The sequence below is a fragment of the Cucurbita pepo genome, chromosome LG03 (genome assembly GCF_002806865.2).
Source record: "Cucurbita pepo subsp. pepo cultivar mu-cu-16 chromosome LG03, ASM280686v2, whole genome shotgun sequence".
NCBI classification, from domain to species: Eukaryota; Viridiplantae; Streptophyta; class Magnoliopsida; order Cucurbitales; family Cucurbitaceae; genus Cucurbita; species Cucurbita pepo.
The window spans coordinates 13,689,297-13,708,182 of record NC_036640.1 but is presented as its reverse complement, the minus strand read 5'-3'; the positions used below and the strand labels follow the sequence as shown (position 1 = coordinate 13,708,182).

The 18,886-nt window shown below is 36.9% G+C and overlaps 1 protein-coding gene across 2 annotated transcripts; it reads left to right on the top strand.

Annotated features, from left to right (window-relative positions):
- The first annotated feature begins 171 nt into the window (after positions 1 to 171).
- On the top strand, positions 172 to 18,567 carry LOC111789976 (vacuolar protein sorting-associated protein 8 homolog). Of its 2 annotated transcripts, XM_023670721.1 has the most exons (19): positions 176 to 1,770; positions 3,341 to 3,652; positions 3,817 to 4,053; positions 4,167 to 4,272; positions 5,187 to 5,344; positions 5,809 to 6,442; positions 8,955 to 9,019; positions 9,136 to 9,237; positions 10,189 to 10,331; positions 11,607 to 11,662; positions 11,854 to 12,539; positions 13,073 to 13,263; positions 13,435 to 13,723; positions 14,733 to 15,020; positions 15,126 to 15,235; positions 16,714 to 17,047; positions 17,502 to 17,903; positions 17,986 to 18,229; positions 18,321 to 18,567. In XM_023670721.1, the coding sequence occupies exons 1-19, from the start codon at positions 247 to 249 to the stop codon at positions 18,344 to 18,346; spliced, it is 5,907 nt and encodes a 1,968-aa protein (XP_023526489.1). In that variant the 5' UTR covers positions 176 to 246; the 3' UTR covers positions 18,347 to 18,567. The 2 variants fall into 2 exon arrangements, with proteins under 2 accessions (XP_023526490.1, XP_023526489.1); XM_023670722.1 differs by lacking the exons at positions 16,714 to 17,047; positions 17,502 to 17,903; positions 17,986 to 18,229; positions 18,321 to 18,567 and having other exon boundaries at positions 172 to 1,770; positions 14,733 to 15,028; positions 15,126 to 15,225.
- Positions 18,568 to 18,886: the final 319 nt, after the last annotated feature.

Here is an 18,886-nt window from a genome sequence, read left to right as displayed (position 1 = left end):
TTAATAATTTATCACAGTTTAGGGGTACTAATTAAAATAAAAAATAAAATTGTGAGTAAAGTTTTTTTTAATAATTATTTTATTGATGTTAATTATTATCAGTATTTTGTTGCTTATTATGCGTGGCAACTCAAGTTCAATTTCTGGTGTAAAAATATATATATTTGCAAAAGGAAAAAAGAAAAAAGCTTCACTAACTATTTGGTGCCTCCCTAGTTCTCCAAGCCGAAGGCTTCAAGATCGAGAATGACCAAGGAGCTGACTGACACCGAAACACTGCCTCCAATGGAGCTGGACTTGAATGCCTTCATCCACGCACACCTCTCCAGCGGCGACGACGACCACGACCACGACGAAGACGACCTATCATTCCCTCACCGTAGCATCGACGAGATTCTAAACGAATCCAGTTCTTCCACCTCATCTTCACCATCGTCTCCTCCCAATTCACCGCCGCCTCGTGCCCGTCGCTCCATCGCCGCAAGGGACGGCAGGGCCTCTGCTTCTCGTTCTATACCACCATTCAAGTCACCGTTTGAGGAAATAATAAAGGCTTCTAAAGTTCCCAGAAGCAACCAACGGAATGAGAAGTCAGTTCAATTGAAACCAGGTTCGGTCTCTCATACTAAGGTTGGTGAATTAACGGACGATCCATTTCGAAGGGGATCTCGTGCATTGCCATCGTTGTTTGGAGGGGTTAGATCGAATGCCAAACCTGGGGCGGCGCTTGCCGCAGCTGCTGCGGCTTCTCGGTCCATGCCGGCTCCGCACGCTGCAGCAATCAAGTCGAGGAGGTCAGGACATGGGAGCGTGGTTCTTGACGATGACGAATTGGCTTCCTCTTCTGCTGTTGATTCAGAGTTTGTCTTTGATGATTTATATTCTACTATCGATCATTCAAAGGAGTCTCGCGAAAAGTCAATTTCATTGGTCGAAAGGAATGCCGATTATCAGGGTGCATCTGTAAACGTCGGTGTTGAATTTTGGGCAAGAGACAACATTCGAGACTGTGTCCTATATAACGATGAGTTTCGTATAACTAAAGATACGGAATGCGAAGCAGAACAGAGTTTTGTGGATGATGTGAATTTCGACGAGAGCTCTACAACTCTGCCGCCAGTGGAAGCTAACGGTAGAAGCTTGTCTGATTCTGCTGACAACAATGTTTGTTCAATGGATGCAGAACCAACAGTATTGGATGGCGATGAATCAAATGAAGGGGCCTTTCCGTGTTCTCCCAAACCTGATTACGACAGAAGTGCCGTGGGCTATGGGAGGCTGGAGTTGGAAACTCAAGATTTCGAGAAACGTTCTCAACCATCAAAAGATTCGGAGGTTCTAGCCATTGAGGATCTCAGTGTAGTGAACGATATCAGTGAATCGAGGGAAACAGCCAAGCAGCTGGATAACTTTCACACCGGTGAACGTGCAGAAACGATGTCCCTGTCCTCGTCTAATCCACTCGAATTGGCCGAAGAAATTGAAAAGAAGCAAGCTTTCACTGCACTGCATTGGGAAGAAGGCGTAGCTGCTCAACCAATGAGGCTTGAAGGTATTAAGGGAGGCACAACAGCATTGGGGTACTTCGACATTCAAGCTGACAATAGTATTTCAAGAACTATTTCATCACATTCGTTCAAGCGTGAACATGGTTTTCCCCAAGCCTTGGCTGTTCATGCAAATTATATTGCAGTTGGAATGTCAAAAGGAAATATTGTTGTGGTGGCCAGTAAATACTCGGCTCAAAATGGCGACAACATGGATGCGAAGGTCAACAGTGTACCTATTCANTTTTTTTTTTTTTTTTTTTTTTTTTTTTTTTTTTTTTCGTGGTGCATCTGTTATCTTCGTTTTTTTTATGTCTACTTAGAACTTGGATGAATTTGGGAGATTTATGGAGCTGCGACCATGAGTGCATGTTTGATTGTTCAGTAGCATCAACTAATAGATGCAATTAGTGTTACCGATTGCTATTCTTTCTCCTTCTTCACGACTCGTACTCGATGGGTCTCTTGAATTCTATGTGAAGTTTTTGCACTCACTTCAACGATATGTTTGACATGTTACAAATGTTGTGCGAGACTTGAAACTCTTGGTGTCTTATACAGGAGATTTTGAAGTTGTAGTCAGAGTTTTTCTTTCCAGCAATGCCATAGGTTACCAGGCATTGAGATGTCTTATACAGGAGATTGTGATGTTGTAGTCAGAGTTTTTCTTTCCAGCAATGCCATAGGTTACCAGTCATTTAGATGTCTTATACAGGAGATTTTGAAGTTGTAGTCAGAGTTTTTCTTTCCAGCAATGCCATAGGTTACCAGTCATTTAGAAAACTGTATTACGTCCATAGTTTAAGTTTCTTAAAGCGTACCTTTCTTTTGGTAGAGGGATTTAAGCATCAGGATATAATGAGTTAATATGTTGGCATTTTACCGGTAAAGTACTAAAAGGGCCAAATTTGGCATCATATTGGAAGTTTTGTTGACTTTTCAGAATACAACCAGTTTCCATTCCTTGAGATGTCGATATCATTTCTACTATTCAAGCTTTTAAAAAATGTATCTACCATCAGGGGAAATGACTATCACATACCGAGTGAAATTCTCGGCATTGTATTGGAAAGTACGGAAAGGGCCAATTTGGAGTTGCTTAAGAAGGGAGCAACGCGGATTAGCGGAAAAAATATAAAAATAGAAGAAAGAGGAAGTTTCAACACCTGTATGGTCTTCTTTGATAAGTTGACAGAACTTTATACTTAATAGTAGGAACAGCATGAGCGGAGAAAAGATTAGAATAGAAGAAACGGGAAATTTCAACATCTCTATGGTCTTTTTTGATCTCAAGAAGTTTGGACTGGAGATGTCTTCTCTGACCCAACATTGTGCCCTTTAAACACAAAGTTTTCTAGGAAACATCCCCTTGGGGAGAATAATCTGTGGGTGGAAAAGATTACAAACAAAAGTGAGGTTTTGCAGAGGTTATGAAACTTGAGAAAAATTGCTTTTTTGTAGTTTTAAACACAAAGTTTTATAATTTTAATGATTGTTTTTTTGTGTCTCTTGGTGGAGGCTGGAGGCTTTGTCCTTCCCTTTTTATATCCTTCATTGTCTGATGGAATCCTCTAGTTTATTTTTGGAAAAAATAAACATTTTTTCTTGTTAAAAAAAGTGATATCATCTTTTCAAACCAAGCTGAGAAACTGACTTCTATTGTATTATTTTTATATTTGATTGACAATATCCTTGATCATCCTTGTTGGCCTCAGTCTTTTTGTTACTTTCTTTTTGTTACTTTTCCATTTATTTAGATATTTAATATTATGAATTACACTATGTGGATATAGATGCTGCTGCTTGGATCACAAGGTGATAAATCAACTGCGCCAGTAACATCTCTATGCTTTAATCAGCAAGGGGACCTTCTTCTGGCTGGTTACAGTGATGGTCAGGTTACAGTCTGGGATGTGTTGAGGGCGACGGCAGCCAAGGTTATTTCCGGAGAACACACATCACCAGTTGTTCATTCATTGTTCCTTGGGCAGGAGGCTCAGGTTACTCGACAATTTAAAGCAGTTACTGGCGATAGTAAGGGTCTGGTTTTGTTACATACGTTCTCAGTGGTTCCTTTGCTAAATAGATTCTCCATTAAAACTCAGGTAGAAAAAATCTACGCCATGGAGTTAATTATTTGGGTTCTGTTGCATTAGAATTATGATAATTATATGGGTTGTTGCGATTAAATGCTTATTCTGCAAGGGTTTGTGGCACTGAACAAATAATTTGTTCTGAATTGTGATCTGTTGTTAATCTACTGAATTAGTGTCTTCTTGATGGGCAAAAAACGGGGACTGTTCTATCAGCTTCAGCACTTCTTTTGAATGAATTCTGTGGAAGTTCTTTGCCACCATCTCTTTCAAATGTCGCAGTTTCAACCAGCAGTATTGGGAGCATGATGGGAGGGGTTGTTGGAGGAGATTCAGGCTGGAAACTCTTCAATGAAGGATCATCTTTGGTTGAAGGAGTTGTCATATTTGCTACCCATCAAACTGCTCTGGTGGTATGGGACCCTTGACAATAGCACGATTTCAGTTTTATTTCATAATTGAACGTTGATGATATTTTGAGGTAAACTATTCAGAAATTTCTTGAATTCGCTTGAGATTGCTTCAGGTAAGGCTGAGTCCCACTGTGGAAGTGTATGCTCGGCTCTCTAAGCCAGATGGAATTCAGGAAGGTTCTATGCCTTACACTGCATGGAAATGCTCACAGTCTATTGGTACGAATTTAATGCCCTTAGAATGGTCACGGCTTCAATCATTTGTGGAATGAATACAGTATTTGTTTCATATAAAAAAAATATAGTGTTTGTAAAAATTCAAAATTGATTTGATGAGTGAACTGGATCACATTTTTGAAGTGATGTTTGAATTTATGGTGTGAAAGAAATGGAAATCTTGCTAACATGGTTCTCTGTTGTTGAAAAAAAAAAAAAAAAAAATTATTTTCTTATTTGGAGCAGTGTGTTTTTTACACTTAAGACAAGTTCTAGTTGTACCTCACAAAAGATAAGTGCGGTTTAGAAAAATGTGACTAAAATTCTGAATAGTACCTTGTTGTCACTGAGTACGTACATGTGCTTGGTGATTCATCTAGGAGTGCTGGCAGCTATATAAGAAATGAATTAGACTACTTTCAAAGCGGTATCTTGATGGTTATCTCTTCACCTTTAATCAATTTTAAGCATATCAAGACAAACTTGTTTTTTATGATTTTAGATTAAGTTCTGAATTAATTAGAGTTTCCTATCTAAGTTCATCTCAGTTATTTTCAAATTTTCAACTTAGTGTGAATCAGATTAATTTTACTTGTGTTTCAATTATGGAAAAATGAGTCCTGATTACATTTGGATTGTTTTAAAAGGAGACTATATGAATTATCTTATTTTACTTTGTAACTTAATACAATCAGTCTCGTTCTGTTGGAGCATGGTTGGAGAAGATAGTGCTTTCCATAAGTCATTTGTAACCATTCCCTTTCCATGGTTTGTGTCCATAGAGAGGTTTTTGTAACTCCTTTGACTTGTAGGCTTTTACCTTATGGATTCTTTAAGTCAATGAAATTTTCTTTTTATAAATGAAGGATTTGCGTGTTTAGTTTTTACTTCTGGCCCTAAGATTTAAATTATGGCAGAAACTTCACCTTCTGAAGCAGTAGAAAGGATTTCGTTGCTTGCAATTGCCTGGGATAAAATGGTTCAGGTAGCAAAGTTGGTGAAAACAGAGCTTAATGTATGTGGCAAGTGGTCCCTTGAGAGTGCAGCCATAGGTGTGGCATGGTTAGATGACCAGGTAATTTTTAAAAAGTTGATCGTTCTTATCAAAAAAAAGAAGAAAAAAAAAAGAAAAGAAAGAAGGATGATCATTTTCTACTGTTTCTAAATTCTTGTGTCTTTAACTACTATTGTCTAATAGTTGAGTGCAGCTGTAAAAGGTTATTGGTTTCAAGTTTTAACCAAGTATTTATAGTCCAAACTTCTAACCATTTAGGTCATGTTGACGATTGGTTTCCTGAGGAATCAATGTTGGGCATGGGGCTTATTTTAAGTTTCAAGCATAGTACATTAAGCTAGAAAAGTTAGGGATTTATAGATACAACAAAAACCATCAGATTACGTTTAGTAAGATCGGTTCTTATTTAAAGTGAAAAAGTAGAATTCCAGTTTTGACCGGCGGCTTCTCCCATATTTTCTGCATGTAGTAAGGATTTACCTGTTTGCATCAAGATTTAATAAAAAGTGTTGAAAACTCTACAGGTTCTAGTCATTCTCACAGTAACAGGACAACTCTTCTTATTTGAGAAGGATGGAACCATGATTCACCAGACAAGTGTATTTGTAGATGGGTTTGATAAGGAGGATTTCATTGCACATCACACCCACTTTGTTAATGTTTTGGGCAATCCTGAGAAAGCGTATCACAATTGTGTAGCTGTTAGAGGAGCTTCAGTATATGTGTTGGGACCAAAGCATCTCGTTATTTCCCGTCTCCTTCCATGGAAGGAGCGGGTTCAGGTTCTAAGGAAAGCAGGGGACTGGATGACTGCCCTTAGCATGGCAATAACAATTTATGATGGCCATGCTCATGGTGTTATTGATCTCCCTAGGTCGTTGGAGTCCTTGCAAGAGTTGGTAATGCCCTTTCTGATCGAGTTGCTGTTATCATACGTGGATGAAGTGTTTTCATATATTTCAGTGGCTTTTTGTAACCAAATTGAAAAGAATGAAAAATTGGATGATGTAACGAGTGGAAGCCATTCTGCACATTCTGAAATAAAAGAGCAATATAATCGTGTTGGTGGAGTTGCCGTTGAGTTTTGTGTCCATATCACGAGGACTGATATTCTCTTTGATGAAATTTTCTCCAAATTTGTGGCTGTTCAACAGAGAGGTATTGAACACATAACTTACCTTTATAGTAATTGTTTCTTTCGAAGGTTGTTGGGAGTTCAAATTAATATGCATTCAGTCTATTAATTGCTTCTTTGCGTTAGTTGCTGGAGGATGAAATTCAAATTGTTTCACATGTCTATGACTGGACCAATTATTAGAAGAGAAAGGAGTGTTTGGGCTAGTTGCGAAGTCTCTTAATGTACTGTGGGGGTTGGCTATGACTGGACCAATTATTAGAAGAGAAAGGAGTGTTTGGGCTAGTTGAGAAGTCTCTTAATGTACTGTGGGGATTGGCTACATGGGGAAACTTCATTATGTGATCACTTGAAAACTCAAATAGGGAATAACCACCAGAACTTTGCTGAAGTTGAATAGTGTAATTGAGGAATTGGTTGTCTTGGAAATCCCCCTAATGAATGGCAGGTTTACTAGGCCAAATGTTTGAATTTAGGTGAATTATTTATTTTATTTTATTTCATTTAACTNAAAAAAAAAAAAAAAAAAAAAAAAAAAAAAAAAAAAAAAAAAAAAAAAAAAAAAAAAAAAAACTAATGGCAAGATACAAACTCCACCACGGAGTGAAAAGAAAGAGAAACTAAAAGTTAAAAATTTGAAATGAATACATCCCAATGAAAATAAATATTATGTGAAGAAAAATCAGTAAAGGTCGTGGAAAGAGAATACCAAGAAGAAGCTTTCAACTCAGCTGATTCAAAACTGTCGAACCAAGGAACTTGCTTGTTGTACAAAATTCTCGAGTTTCTGTCCATCCATAATTCAGAAAGAAGAACCTTTATTGCTGTCATCCATAAAATATGACCTTTCGAGTGATAGGAATCCTGAAAATAAGCTGCTGCGAATTATCCCTCAAATTTGGGGAAAACACCCATGAAACCTTACAGATGAAAAGAAACTTGAACCAGCAATTCAAAGAAATAAGCAGCCAAAAAATAAATGGTTAAGAAAATCCCATCTTTGCAATACGAGAACAAACTGAAGGCATAAGAACAAAGAATGGCAATATCCTGTGCAAAACTTCGGAGGAGTTGAGATGAAAATACACCTGAAGGCTTTAATGACCATAGACGAGTACCATTCAAAGAACCAATCTTGAAGGATAAAAGAATACCCTATGAAGAGGATAATCCAGTGATCTCATCTTCTTTTGAAAGCCTCCTAAAGAGAATATTCCATGATAAAACAAGAGAATTCAATAAATCGGCCATGGATCCTTTAGGAGAAGGTGAGAGAATGAATAGCTGTGGAAAATGAACTCAGTGGAGAATCACAAGCTCAAGCATTACTCCTGAAAGATAAAAAAAAATCTGACTTTCAAATCCCAATATAAAGGTAGCAACAGAATCCACCTTCTGTCATAATTTAGAAATGTTAATCCAAGGACTTTTAAAGCTCATTCCGTACTGGGGGTTTGCCTGTCAAAAGAAGAATGCCCATGAATGCTTCTAATCATCAACTGGTAAAGAGAACGGGGTTCAGCCATGTACCTCCAACCCCATTTTGCAAGCAAAGTGAAATTTCCATGCTTCATTGCCCCAGTACCGAGTCCTCCATCAGCCTGATACTTCCAAGCTACCAAACCAATTGATTGGATTTCGTCCATCACTACCTTCCCAGAAGAAATTACGCAATAATTGGTCTAAAGAGAGACTGGTATGAGCCAGCATTAAAAAAAAGTGACATGTAATAAAGAGGAACGATTGAAGGTACTGAATTACAAAGAGTTAACCTTTCCTCACGTGATAGATTAAAATGCTTCCAACAATCAATTGTTTTTCACAATTTTGTCAATCAGGGGCTGCCAAAATGTTGAAGATTTTGGATATTCTCCAAGAGGAATACCAAGATAATTGAAAGGGAGATGGTCCGCCTTACCATTCAATCTTCAGGCCACTTGAGAAAGTTTAGAATCCTCCACACTGATTCCACAAATCGCTCATGGAGGGGATAAAAGTTTTATAGTTACCCTCCATTTACCAGCCCTTAAAAATGAAAATACTCCATTCCAGACTTTACCTTGATACAAAAGTAGCTTGGATGAAAGGGGATGCCTCTGAAAAGGTCATTTTGATTCAAGAGTAGCTTGGATGTATCCATGGTTGATTTATTCCTCATCACTATAATGACTTACAGTTAAAGAAGTATGATTTTGTTTGTTGATATTTTCATTATTTTAATGAAAAGTTTTGTTTCTTTCTCTTTAGTTGTTTATCAAGCTCTTCAATATTGTTGTATATCAAGCTATATCTCGGTGTCAACTGTCTAACTTTTCCTTGAGTGGTTGTTTATTGGTATCTGGGTGTACTTGATAAAATAAATGGATTAGTGATGACTAATTCTTAACCATGTTTTGTGGATTACTTTTTTTATTGCTTCTTGAAGTGATTTGCTTAGATATATATATATATATTGATGAGTTCGTAGAAATATGAAATTACAAAAAGAGGGACACTAAAACACTTCTATCGACATCACATCTTTTTTTGTTATAGATACATTTTTGGAGCTTCTAGAACCATATATTTTAAAGGACATGCTTGGATCATTGCCTCCGGAGGTATAGACTAACGATTTTTTTTTGGTATTTTTCCATTCAGAGAACAAAGCTTACTTGANTTTTTTTTTTTTTTTTTTTTTTTTTTTTTTTTTTTTTTTTTTTTTGCGTTCTTTCAGATTATGCAAGCTTTGGTAGAGCATTATAGCCAAAAAGGATGGTTGCAGCGTGTAGAACAGTGTGTTCTTCACATGGATATTTCTTCCTTAGATTTTAATCAGGTTTTTACCACTTAATCTTTTCAAACGTAATTTTGTATCCATCCAACTTTCTTTTTTTATGTATTTTATCTAATTTTTACCACATACGCATCATCAAGTCACCAATTTGTGTTGTTACAAGAATGTGATATAATTAATGGTGTTATTACCCACACGAATGATAACCAAATACCAAAAAAGCACCCCACCACACACACGAACACACACACACACACACACACACGAAATGGAAAGAAAGAAAAGAAAAAACTAGAAGCACTTTCCCAAGAAATGTTTTACTTGTCAGATTATCTTCATTTAACTAAGTGAGAAGCCCTACCATCTGTCAACTTTTTTTCAGTCGTCCAAGAGAAAAGTAACAGACACACAAAAGCCCGTGGCTAATGCATACAACAATGAAAATCTAGGGTACCACCTAAATTAGATCTGAGTAGGTCATATTTCAGTCGCTAATGCCGATAATACCATTTACAAATTATCATAGGAAAGGTGGACTTGCCTCCTCTTCGTGCCCTTATTATTTTCTTAATAAGAAACAATTTCATTATAAAATAATAAAAGAGAGGAGGAAATATTCCTCAAGCCAAAGGAAGAAAATGGGTTAACAGGAACAAGGTTTATAGTTTTCCTTCCTAGATCATGGATACATGGTCATGGTTATAGGAAGGACAGGGGTTGGCAAAAGATTTTCCTGTCTAACTCTGCCAAACAATTTGAACTTACCTCTTGTCAATATTGAATAGGTTGGACTCCTCCAGTTGGGCTGTTCTTTGGAATATCCTTGTATATCTTTCATGTTTTTCAATGAAAGTTTAGTTTTTCAATTTAATATTGGAAAGGTGGAAAAGTAGAGTTGCTAGAGCTATGGGATCTCCTTGCTAAAATCCACTGGTTCTTTGAATTTAATTTTTTAGAACTATAGTTATACCTTTTACCTCTTTTCTTCTATAGGTTGTTAGGTTATGCCGGGATCATGGATTGTATAGTGCATTGGTGTATCTTTTCAACAAAGGATTAGATGATTTCAGGACGCCTTTAGAGGAGCTGTTGGCAGTGTTACAAACCAGTAAAAGCAAACGTGCTTCTGCCATTGGGTATGATATATCAGTTACATCTGTTTATTATTATCATTATTTATTTATTTATTTATTTTGAGGAATAACCAAGCTTTTATTGAGGGAAAAAAATTAAAGAATACAAGAACATACAAAAAAGAGAGTCCACAAGGATGGAGCCACCTAAAAGAAGGACCTCTAATCAAACAAGATACAAATTAGTGAATAATTACAAAAAAAAGCTTCTTAACTGAAGCCCACAGGGAAACATAGAACCCAGCGAAGGACCCAATTACATCCTCTTAATTAATTATTATGTATGTGTTTATAACTTCTTTTATTAATGCTAAGTTCATGCTAAGTTCCTAACAATTTTTTCCATGATGAAAAAGAATTCCTGCAGTTACAAATCCTTGTCAAGTTCCTACTGAAATAATATGTTCTCCCTTCTTTCCTCCTCTCTCCTTCCCTCATGATTGGTTGATTGTTGAGAGCTTCAATGGTGGCTATAAAATTTCTCCATCTCTTTTTATCTTCACCTTAGGGGAGGGTTAGTTTATTTGAACCCCCATTGGCTCCAAGCTTTGTGATTTCTGCACAGTGGCCCTTTAGGTTCGATATCTTCTCAACTCGTACCACATATTCAGGGAGGTAAGATTCTCTATGGATTTTATGGCTGAGGGGAGTTTCACATAGCTTGGAGAAGCATTCTTGGAGCCATTGGAGAGACTCTTAAAGAAGGTGACGGAGAAACTCGTCTTTGGTGGCTTCAATGATACGAAAATTAGGTCTAATATATGCTAGTCCTTGTCTATGGTGAAGGTCTTTCTCTCGATAGTAAAAAAAGCTTGGGTGGTGGATGGGGTTCCATGGGTATGTAGGTTCTCTTGCAGGTTCAAGGCAGAGGACAAACCAGAAGGTGGGTGGTGGGGACCTGGTGGTAGAGTGAGGGGGCAGAGAGCCATTGTACATTTTAATTCAGAATTATGATTCAAGTGAAATGAATAAAATTTTGAGGGTAAGAGTAAGTATTGGTTGGAGCATTTTGATATTACTAAGCTCTAGGCTTCCTACTGTTGCTCTCTTTTTAATTTATTTGAGCCTTATTCTCCTGATGTATTAGTTCGGGAGCTTTTACTCACTTTTCTGTTCGTTTCTTGTTCAAGAAAAAAATTTCATTTATGAAGGAGCTTGGGTGTTATACTTGGTGTATGTTTAATCGATGAAGATTTTGTTCAAATCTTTGTTTTGTTCCTTTTCTTCAAAAGATTAATTTATGCATATTGATTGAAGTACAATTTTTTTCCTTTACAGGTACAAGACACTAGTTTATCTGAAATATTGCTTTTCAGGACTTGCTTTTCCACCAGGTATTACTCAAGTTGTTGTTGGTTTAGCATTTCATGGACCCCAACACATCCCAAAGATTACCAATATTTTATGCAGTTTGTTTTCATATAATTAATGATTTGAAATCTGCTTTTGCTACATCCTTTCTTTTATTTGACCTGTACAAGTATCTTTGAACTGATGAGAAGCGTTAAGCTTTATCTTTTTTCAGGCCAAGGAACTCTTGCTCATTCACGCGTGCAATCTCTTAGAGATGAACTACTACAGTTTTTGTTGGAGAATTCTGATACCGTGGATACAAGATCAATTTCAAATAAATCATCTGAAGTTGGATATTTAAATCTGTATCATCTCTTAGAGTTAGATACTGGTGCTACTTTAGATGTTTTGAGATGTGCTTTTGTTGAAGGTGAAATCGTCAAAGCTGATTCTTCTCTAGATGGTTCAGTGGATGCAAGTATGCAGGTACAAAAAGAAAAGAACTCAACTTCTGGAAGAAAGAACTTTCTAGTTCAAAATGTAGTCGATGCTCTTGTTCATATTCTTGATAAGGCTATCAGTCAAACATACGGGTCCCCAGGTGGCGATAATATCACATTGGTTGAAGATTGGCCTTCGAAGAAGGACTTATTTCATTTGTTCGATTTTGTTGCCAATTACGTTGCGTGTGGAAAGGCTACTGCCTCTAAGGACGTAGTTGGTCAGATTTTGGAACACTTGATATCCAATAGTGATATTCCAGAAATGGAAATTGATTTTGTGCATAGCGTTACTGCAAACAGTGTACATTCAAGAAAAAGGGAAAAGCAAGTACTTTCTCTCTTGGAAGTGATACCAGAGACCCATTGGAATCCGTCTTCTGTGTTAAGAATGTGTGAGAAAGCACAATTTTTCCAGGTACTTTTGCCATATTCATTTCTTTTACAGTCATAGGAAATAGGTTCCATTGAAATGATGAGATATGCAAAAAGGGACCGAAGAACTTTACTTTTAATCTAGATTGGAGTCTTTCAATGTGATATGATTCCCTATCAATTCACTACGTCCACAAGAAAATTCAACACAAAACTAGAGACCAATTCGGGAGGGTCTACTATCTCTCCATAAACATCCATAAACCACACAAAATACCAGGTAATCCACAGAAAAAACATATAAACAAAAACAATATAACTGACTAAAGGAGTTATAACTCCCTAATTTAAAATACCAAACAAAGAAAACAAACAGAAAAATGATAGTTTTAAACATTAGAAACAGTCACAATTCCCTTTTCGCCCTTTCTTGAGTAGACCTTTTGGATTGGAGGTCTAACACTATGTTTTTAGTTTCAATATCCATTTACATTACTTGTTCTTTTTTATGTTTTCTGTTTGTGAAATATTATTGTTGTGTTTGGTCATACTCTGACATCTTTCATGTTCTTATAGGTTTGTGGCCTAATTCATAGCATCAGTCATCAGTATTCATCAGCTTTGGATGGCTACATGAAAGATGTAGAGGAACCCATTCATGCTTTTGCCTTTATCAACAGAACATTAATGGAGCTCAGCAATTCTGAACAAACTGAATTTCGGGGAGTGGTCATTTCTCGAATTCCAGAGCTTCTTAATTTAAACAGGTTACAGAGTTATTTTTTTATGAAGCTACCTTGTATCCTCATTTTACTTAGTAGGTTTATCTGGAAAGCGTTGATATGAAAAGTAAATTAGTCTTTTGTTTCCAAAAGTGTACTACTTCAGTCAGTCATATCTTTCAATTCTCTCTCTCAAACATATCTGATTCATTGCAGAGAGGGAACATTCTTCTTGGTCATTGATCATTTCGGCAATGATGTTTCAGACATCCTCTCCCGGCTTCATAATCATCCAAGAAGCCTATTTCTGTACTTAAAAACTCTCATTGAGGTTCACCAATCTGGAAACCTGAACTTCTCTTGCTTAAAGAAAGATGATAATTTTGGGGTCAACTATTCAACTAAAGGATTGGATGATTACCTGCAAAAACTCTCTGATTTCCCTAAATTTCTGTCTAACAATCCTGTTGATGTGACTGATGATATAATTGAGCTTTATGTGGAGGTAAGCATTTTACGTATTTAACCTAGTTCTTTCCATTCAATTGGTGGTTGTTGAGGGATGCTGTCTTATGTGATACATTAGGTATTATCTATTGTTATTTCATCAAACAATATTTTTCATTGTGTTGTGAAGTACAACAATATAGGAGGAAAAACCAAGGGAGCTTCCAAGAAAATCTCTGCAACTAGTATCAACCAAAAGGAGCTAGAATTACAAAAGGAAGTAGAGAGCACACCAATGAGAGAAAAAATTGAATTTGACTTGCATCTAATTTAGAATTTCTCTTCCACTTAATTTCCCAAAGAGTTGCAACCACATCAATTTTCGTATGAAAATTTTCAGCGTGCTCATCATAAATGGATAAACAATGTGTGAGATAGGAAAAAAAATCTCTGAATGTGGATGCCTAATCTAGATGTTGTCTGCTATATTTAACTTCTCTTTCTAAACCCTACAAGCTGATCTTGAAAGATTTGATTTGGGGAACTTTAGAAGTTAAAAGAGATAAGAGAGACAACTTTCAATGAAAAGTTCCTTGCCGGATCAGGTTGCCTATCTGATCCACCAGAGCAAGTCCTCTTGCTTGGTGGATTGGAATTGCCAAAAGTGGCCAAGAGGTTAATCCGTTATTTAGTTTTACCTTAATCCTGTCTACATCTGAGGTTTCACCCTATCACATATTCATCCCTACAATCTTTGATTGAGGAAGAGCTAAACTTACCATTGTAAACAGGTCTGAAGAACAAGTCCGCTAAAAGCTGCTGGCTTGTTATCCTGTCAAATTACCTTACAGAGTCTTGTTACCTTTACCCACTTTTAACTTAATGGCCTCCTTGATTAAGCTGCAGCTTTTGCCATAAAACTACATACTAGTTTTTTTTTCCCCCTACGCTTCAACAGCATAAAGCTTGGGAAAGGACTTGTTATTATATTGATTTTACTTTGGATTATATTGAATTTCGTGAAGAACTTAGAAATCTTGATCCTTGATCATCGTTGCAATTTGTAGCTACTTTGTCGGTATGAACGTGAATCAGTTCTCAAGTTTTTGGAGACTTTTGATAGCTATCATGTGGAGCATTGTTTGCGCCTCTGCCAACAGTATGAGGTTATTGATGCTGCAGCATTCTTGTTGGAGAGGGTTGGTGATGTTGGTAGTGCTCTTTTCTTAACACTTTCTAGCCTAGACAAAAAATTCCATGACCTAGAGGCTGCTGTGGGAGGCATTGTTACAAATGGTGCTTCAAGCGGTTCTAATGATTCACAACTTTTCAGCTCTGTTTTAAAATTGCAAGAGGTTTGTAGGTTGGACTTCTGAAATGTGCAAATAAAATTTCCTCGTGTTTTCATGTAGAAGCTTTGCTGCTGGCAACTCATGTTTTCTCTAATCATTCTTGTGCAGGTGAATGATATATATGTTTTGTTGCATGCTTGTATTGGACTGTGCCAGCGAAATACTCCTCGTTTGAACTCTGAGGAGTCTGAGACACTTTGGTTCAAATTACTCGACTCGTGAGTTCTTTGCCTTCTGGCTTGCTTTTCTTTTGTATAATAAACATGTTTTAATAAAAGATAAGGAACATTTTTCTAATGAAGGATAAGAAACGTTTCATTGATAAGATGAAATTCTAAAATGATGGAGAAAAACTCAATTCAAAGGAACTTGTGAGAAATATTTATGTTGGACTATAGGAGTAGACAGGCTATAGTGTCAGAAGTAGAAAACTTACCCCGCATAAGAGCTAAAACAGATCATGGATCAAAGAAGCTGTCAGAGCCTATCCTTGAAGACATGAGAGCTATTCCAAGTAGGACATAAGATAGCTCTAATAAAGTTAGAGCCCTAGAGTTTTCTTCTATCGAAAGGATGACGAGCAACCAAATACTGTCAACTGTGGCTAGCATGACATGCAAATCCTCTGGTAGATTAGCCAGCAAAAGCTGGGAAAATGAGCCAAAAAAAGTCACAGCATAGGTTGAAGTGATGAATAAGGGCATTTAGATACACTCTTGCAAATAGGGAATAAGTTTGGGTGGATGCACATTATTTATGTGGAAAAGGATGTGGAAAAGAGTAGAAGGAAGAGAGTAAGCATAGTGTGCAGTAAGGTAGAAGTACCAGGACGTTGTATATAGAGCCTTGAGTTGGAGTAGGTGTTAGATGGGCTGTTGGGGGAATTAAGTTTATTTTTTGCATGTGTTGTTCTGGTATAGGAGAGGTGGGAGCTTTCGAAATCTTCTTTAACTTGTATTTCTCTTTTATATTTAATAGAGAAGTTCTATCAATCTGCTTTGGAGTTTGTCATGGGTGTTAATGAACCGGTGACGAAGCTCCTAAATGAAGGAATTTACTTTCTTCGGGTCCAAAGGAATTTACTTTATATTTAATAAAGAAGTTCTATCAATCTGCTTTGGAGTTTGTCATGGGTGTTAATGAACCAGTGACGAAGCTCCTAAATGAAGGAATTTACTTTCTTCGGGTGTTCTCCTTTCCAAATGTATAAAATAGCACAATGTTTTGATCCACAGGAAGTGAGGTCCAAAGACAGATTTTGGTGAGAAAGCACTATTTTTTCAAGTTTCACGTGTAAATATCGTCATGCAGTGAGATTTGAGAGATTTGGAAGGAGGGTAGCTAGCATGCTGATAAATCCTAAATACTTCTCTTATTGTTAACGAACTTATTGGTGAATGAAAAAGGAAAAAGAAGAAAGGGGCGTTTAACATCTTTTCGACTTTTTGTCCTATGCTTTTGGGTACATATGTATGTATGTACCTATGCGCATATGCATAAACATATCTCATGTATTTCGACCTTAAATCTTAATTGGAAAAAATATAGGTCTCAGTGTCTTACTTCGATAAATTTATCCTGCAATTGGTAGTTCCTGAGCATAACTTTAGTGTTATAGTATGCGTTGTACCTTGTATTCATAATTTAAATTTGGTTCTCAGTTTGTGATGGACTTTTTTTTTCTTTGGATTGGCAGGTTTTGTGAGCCTTTAATTGAATCATTTAATTATAGAACTGCTTCTTTTGGAGAAAATCAAGTTCAATTCTTGAACGAGTCATCAGGTTCACAAAAGGATAAAGAAGCACATATAGTTACATGGAGAATTTTGAAGTCCAATCAAACTGCTCATATATTAAGGAGTTTGTTCTCTCGATTTATCAGAGAGATAGTTGAGGGGATGATAGGATATGTTCATCTTCCAACGATCATGTCCAGACTTCTCTCTGACAACGGAAGTCAAGAATTTGGCGATTTTAAACTTACCATACTTGGGATGCTTGGGACTTTTGGCTTTGAAAGAAGAATTCTGGTATGTTTTCAGTCCCTCAGTATAACATACTAAGAAATGTCTGGGGTGCTTGATATCTGGCTTATTCTTTTTCGACAAATAAATATCATTGAATTTATGATTAAATTTCCATTATTAAGTTCTTTTTTAACCAAGTTTTAAGTATTTAAGTTCGAATACTTAAAATGGTATATGTTATATTATAAGGAACTTGATATGAAAAATGTATCCCTTCAAACTCGTTGTAGCCAAGTAGTTATTATAGGCTTTAAGGCTTGGCTACTCGTATGGATGTTATGGAACACAAGAACGTACAAGATTAATTCAAGGTTAATGCCTAGGAGACATGCACAAGTCTCTGAGGCCTGAGTTTTAGTGTTTGATCCTCTAGAATATGTGATCCCCCAGGCAGACCTCCAAGATGTGTCTGATACGCCTGTAAAATGTAAATTGAAGTCTTTTCAAACTTGTTTAGGATACTGCCAAAGCTTTAATTGAGGATGACACGTTCTATACCATGAGTTTATTGAAGAAAGGGGCATCTCACGGATATGCTCCCCGGGGTGCTGTCTGTTGCATATGTAATCGCCTTCTTGTCAAGAGCTCATCAAGTTACAGAGTTCGAGTTTTTAACTGTGGTCATGCAACTCATCTTCAGTGCGAAGTTCTTGATAATGAGGCTTCAGGTGGAGACTTCTCATGCCCAGTTTGTGTGCATAGCAATCACTCTCAACGGTCTAGAGGCAAAGCACTGACTGAGTACAGTCTAGTGAATAAATTTTCATCAAGAACTCAATCGTCGTCAGGAGCTTCTGTTTCATATCCACAAGAAACAGATTTATTGGAGCTTCCATACACTCTTCAGCAAATACCACGGGTATTGTTTTTGTCTTACTGGTGCGACGACCAATAGGTTTTGTTGCAACTGAACTAATACCTGAATTTGTGTATTGTTGCAGTTTGAGATTCTGGCTAACTTACAGAAAAATCAGAGAGTAATAGACATAGAAAATATGCCTCAATTGAGGCTTGCACCACCAGCCGTCTACCATGACAAGGTCACAAAAGGATATCATCTTTTAGTAGGAGATAGCAGCGGTGGAGTAGAAAAAGTAGAAAAACTAAACAAGAGCAGGCAACTGAAGGAGGTAAAAGTAAAGAGACCGTCCTCCCTTCGATTCCCTTTAAAAGCAAATCTATTTGGTGAGTTATGTTTCTGATCCTCCTAATATGTTTTGTCTTTCTGATCCGTCAATTTCTGACATGAAACGAAATACATATATAATTCATGTAGGGAAAGAGAAGACGACCAAATCTTGACAGAGTATGAAGCGACTCCTTAATTTTAAACCCACGTGATAAAAGGTGCTTTTGGTTAGTCTCAGTTATGTACTGTCAAACTTCTCGAGGGGAGGATGACATTTTGTATCTGTAAATACAATTACGGAGGTTGTTAGTTTGTAGCTGATTTGTTAGGGTAAATTATATGAACTATTGATTGAATTTTTCCTGCAATCCCATACAGAGATTTCTCCACGGTAGAACGCAGTTGTTAATTACCCAACCAAGTACTTTGTTGTTCATAAAAATATGAAGCTGTTAACGAAATTGCCCAAACCAATTTCAGAGGGGAATGTTTTAGAATATGAAACTGATGTTCCTTTCAATTTTGTCTCTATAATTCATATCAACATGACCAGGTTGTGGACTCAAAGAAGTCCCAGAACAAAATAGAGGCTGTAAAATTGATCAAGTGGTAACCGTGGAATTCTTGTTTGACCATCTGCGACAGTTGCAAGCGAGTTCAAAGAGTTCGGGTTTTTGAGTACAGAAGTTCTTGGTTAGTTAGAGAGCCACCAC

Excerpts from the sequence above, each read along its gene's own strand:
- LOC111789976 (XM_023670721.1), top strand. The coding sequence starts at position 247 with ATGACCAAGGAGCTGACTGACACCGAAACACTGCCTCCAATGGAGCTG. Across the intron at positions 4,273-5,186 it reads GAAATGCTCACAGTCTATTG|AAACTTCACCTTCTGAAGCA; the intron begins GTACGAATTTAA and ends AAATTATGGCAG. Across the intron at positions 18,230-18,320 it reads TTTAAAAGCAAATCTATTTG|GGAAAGAGAAGACGACCAAA; the intron begins GTGAGTTATGTT and ends TAATTCATGTAG.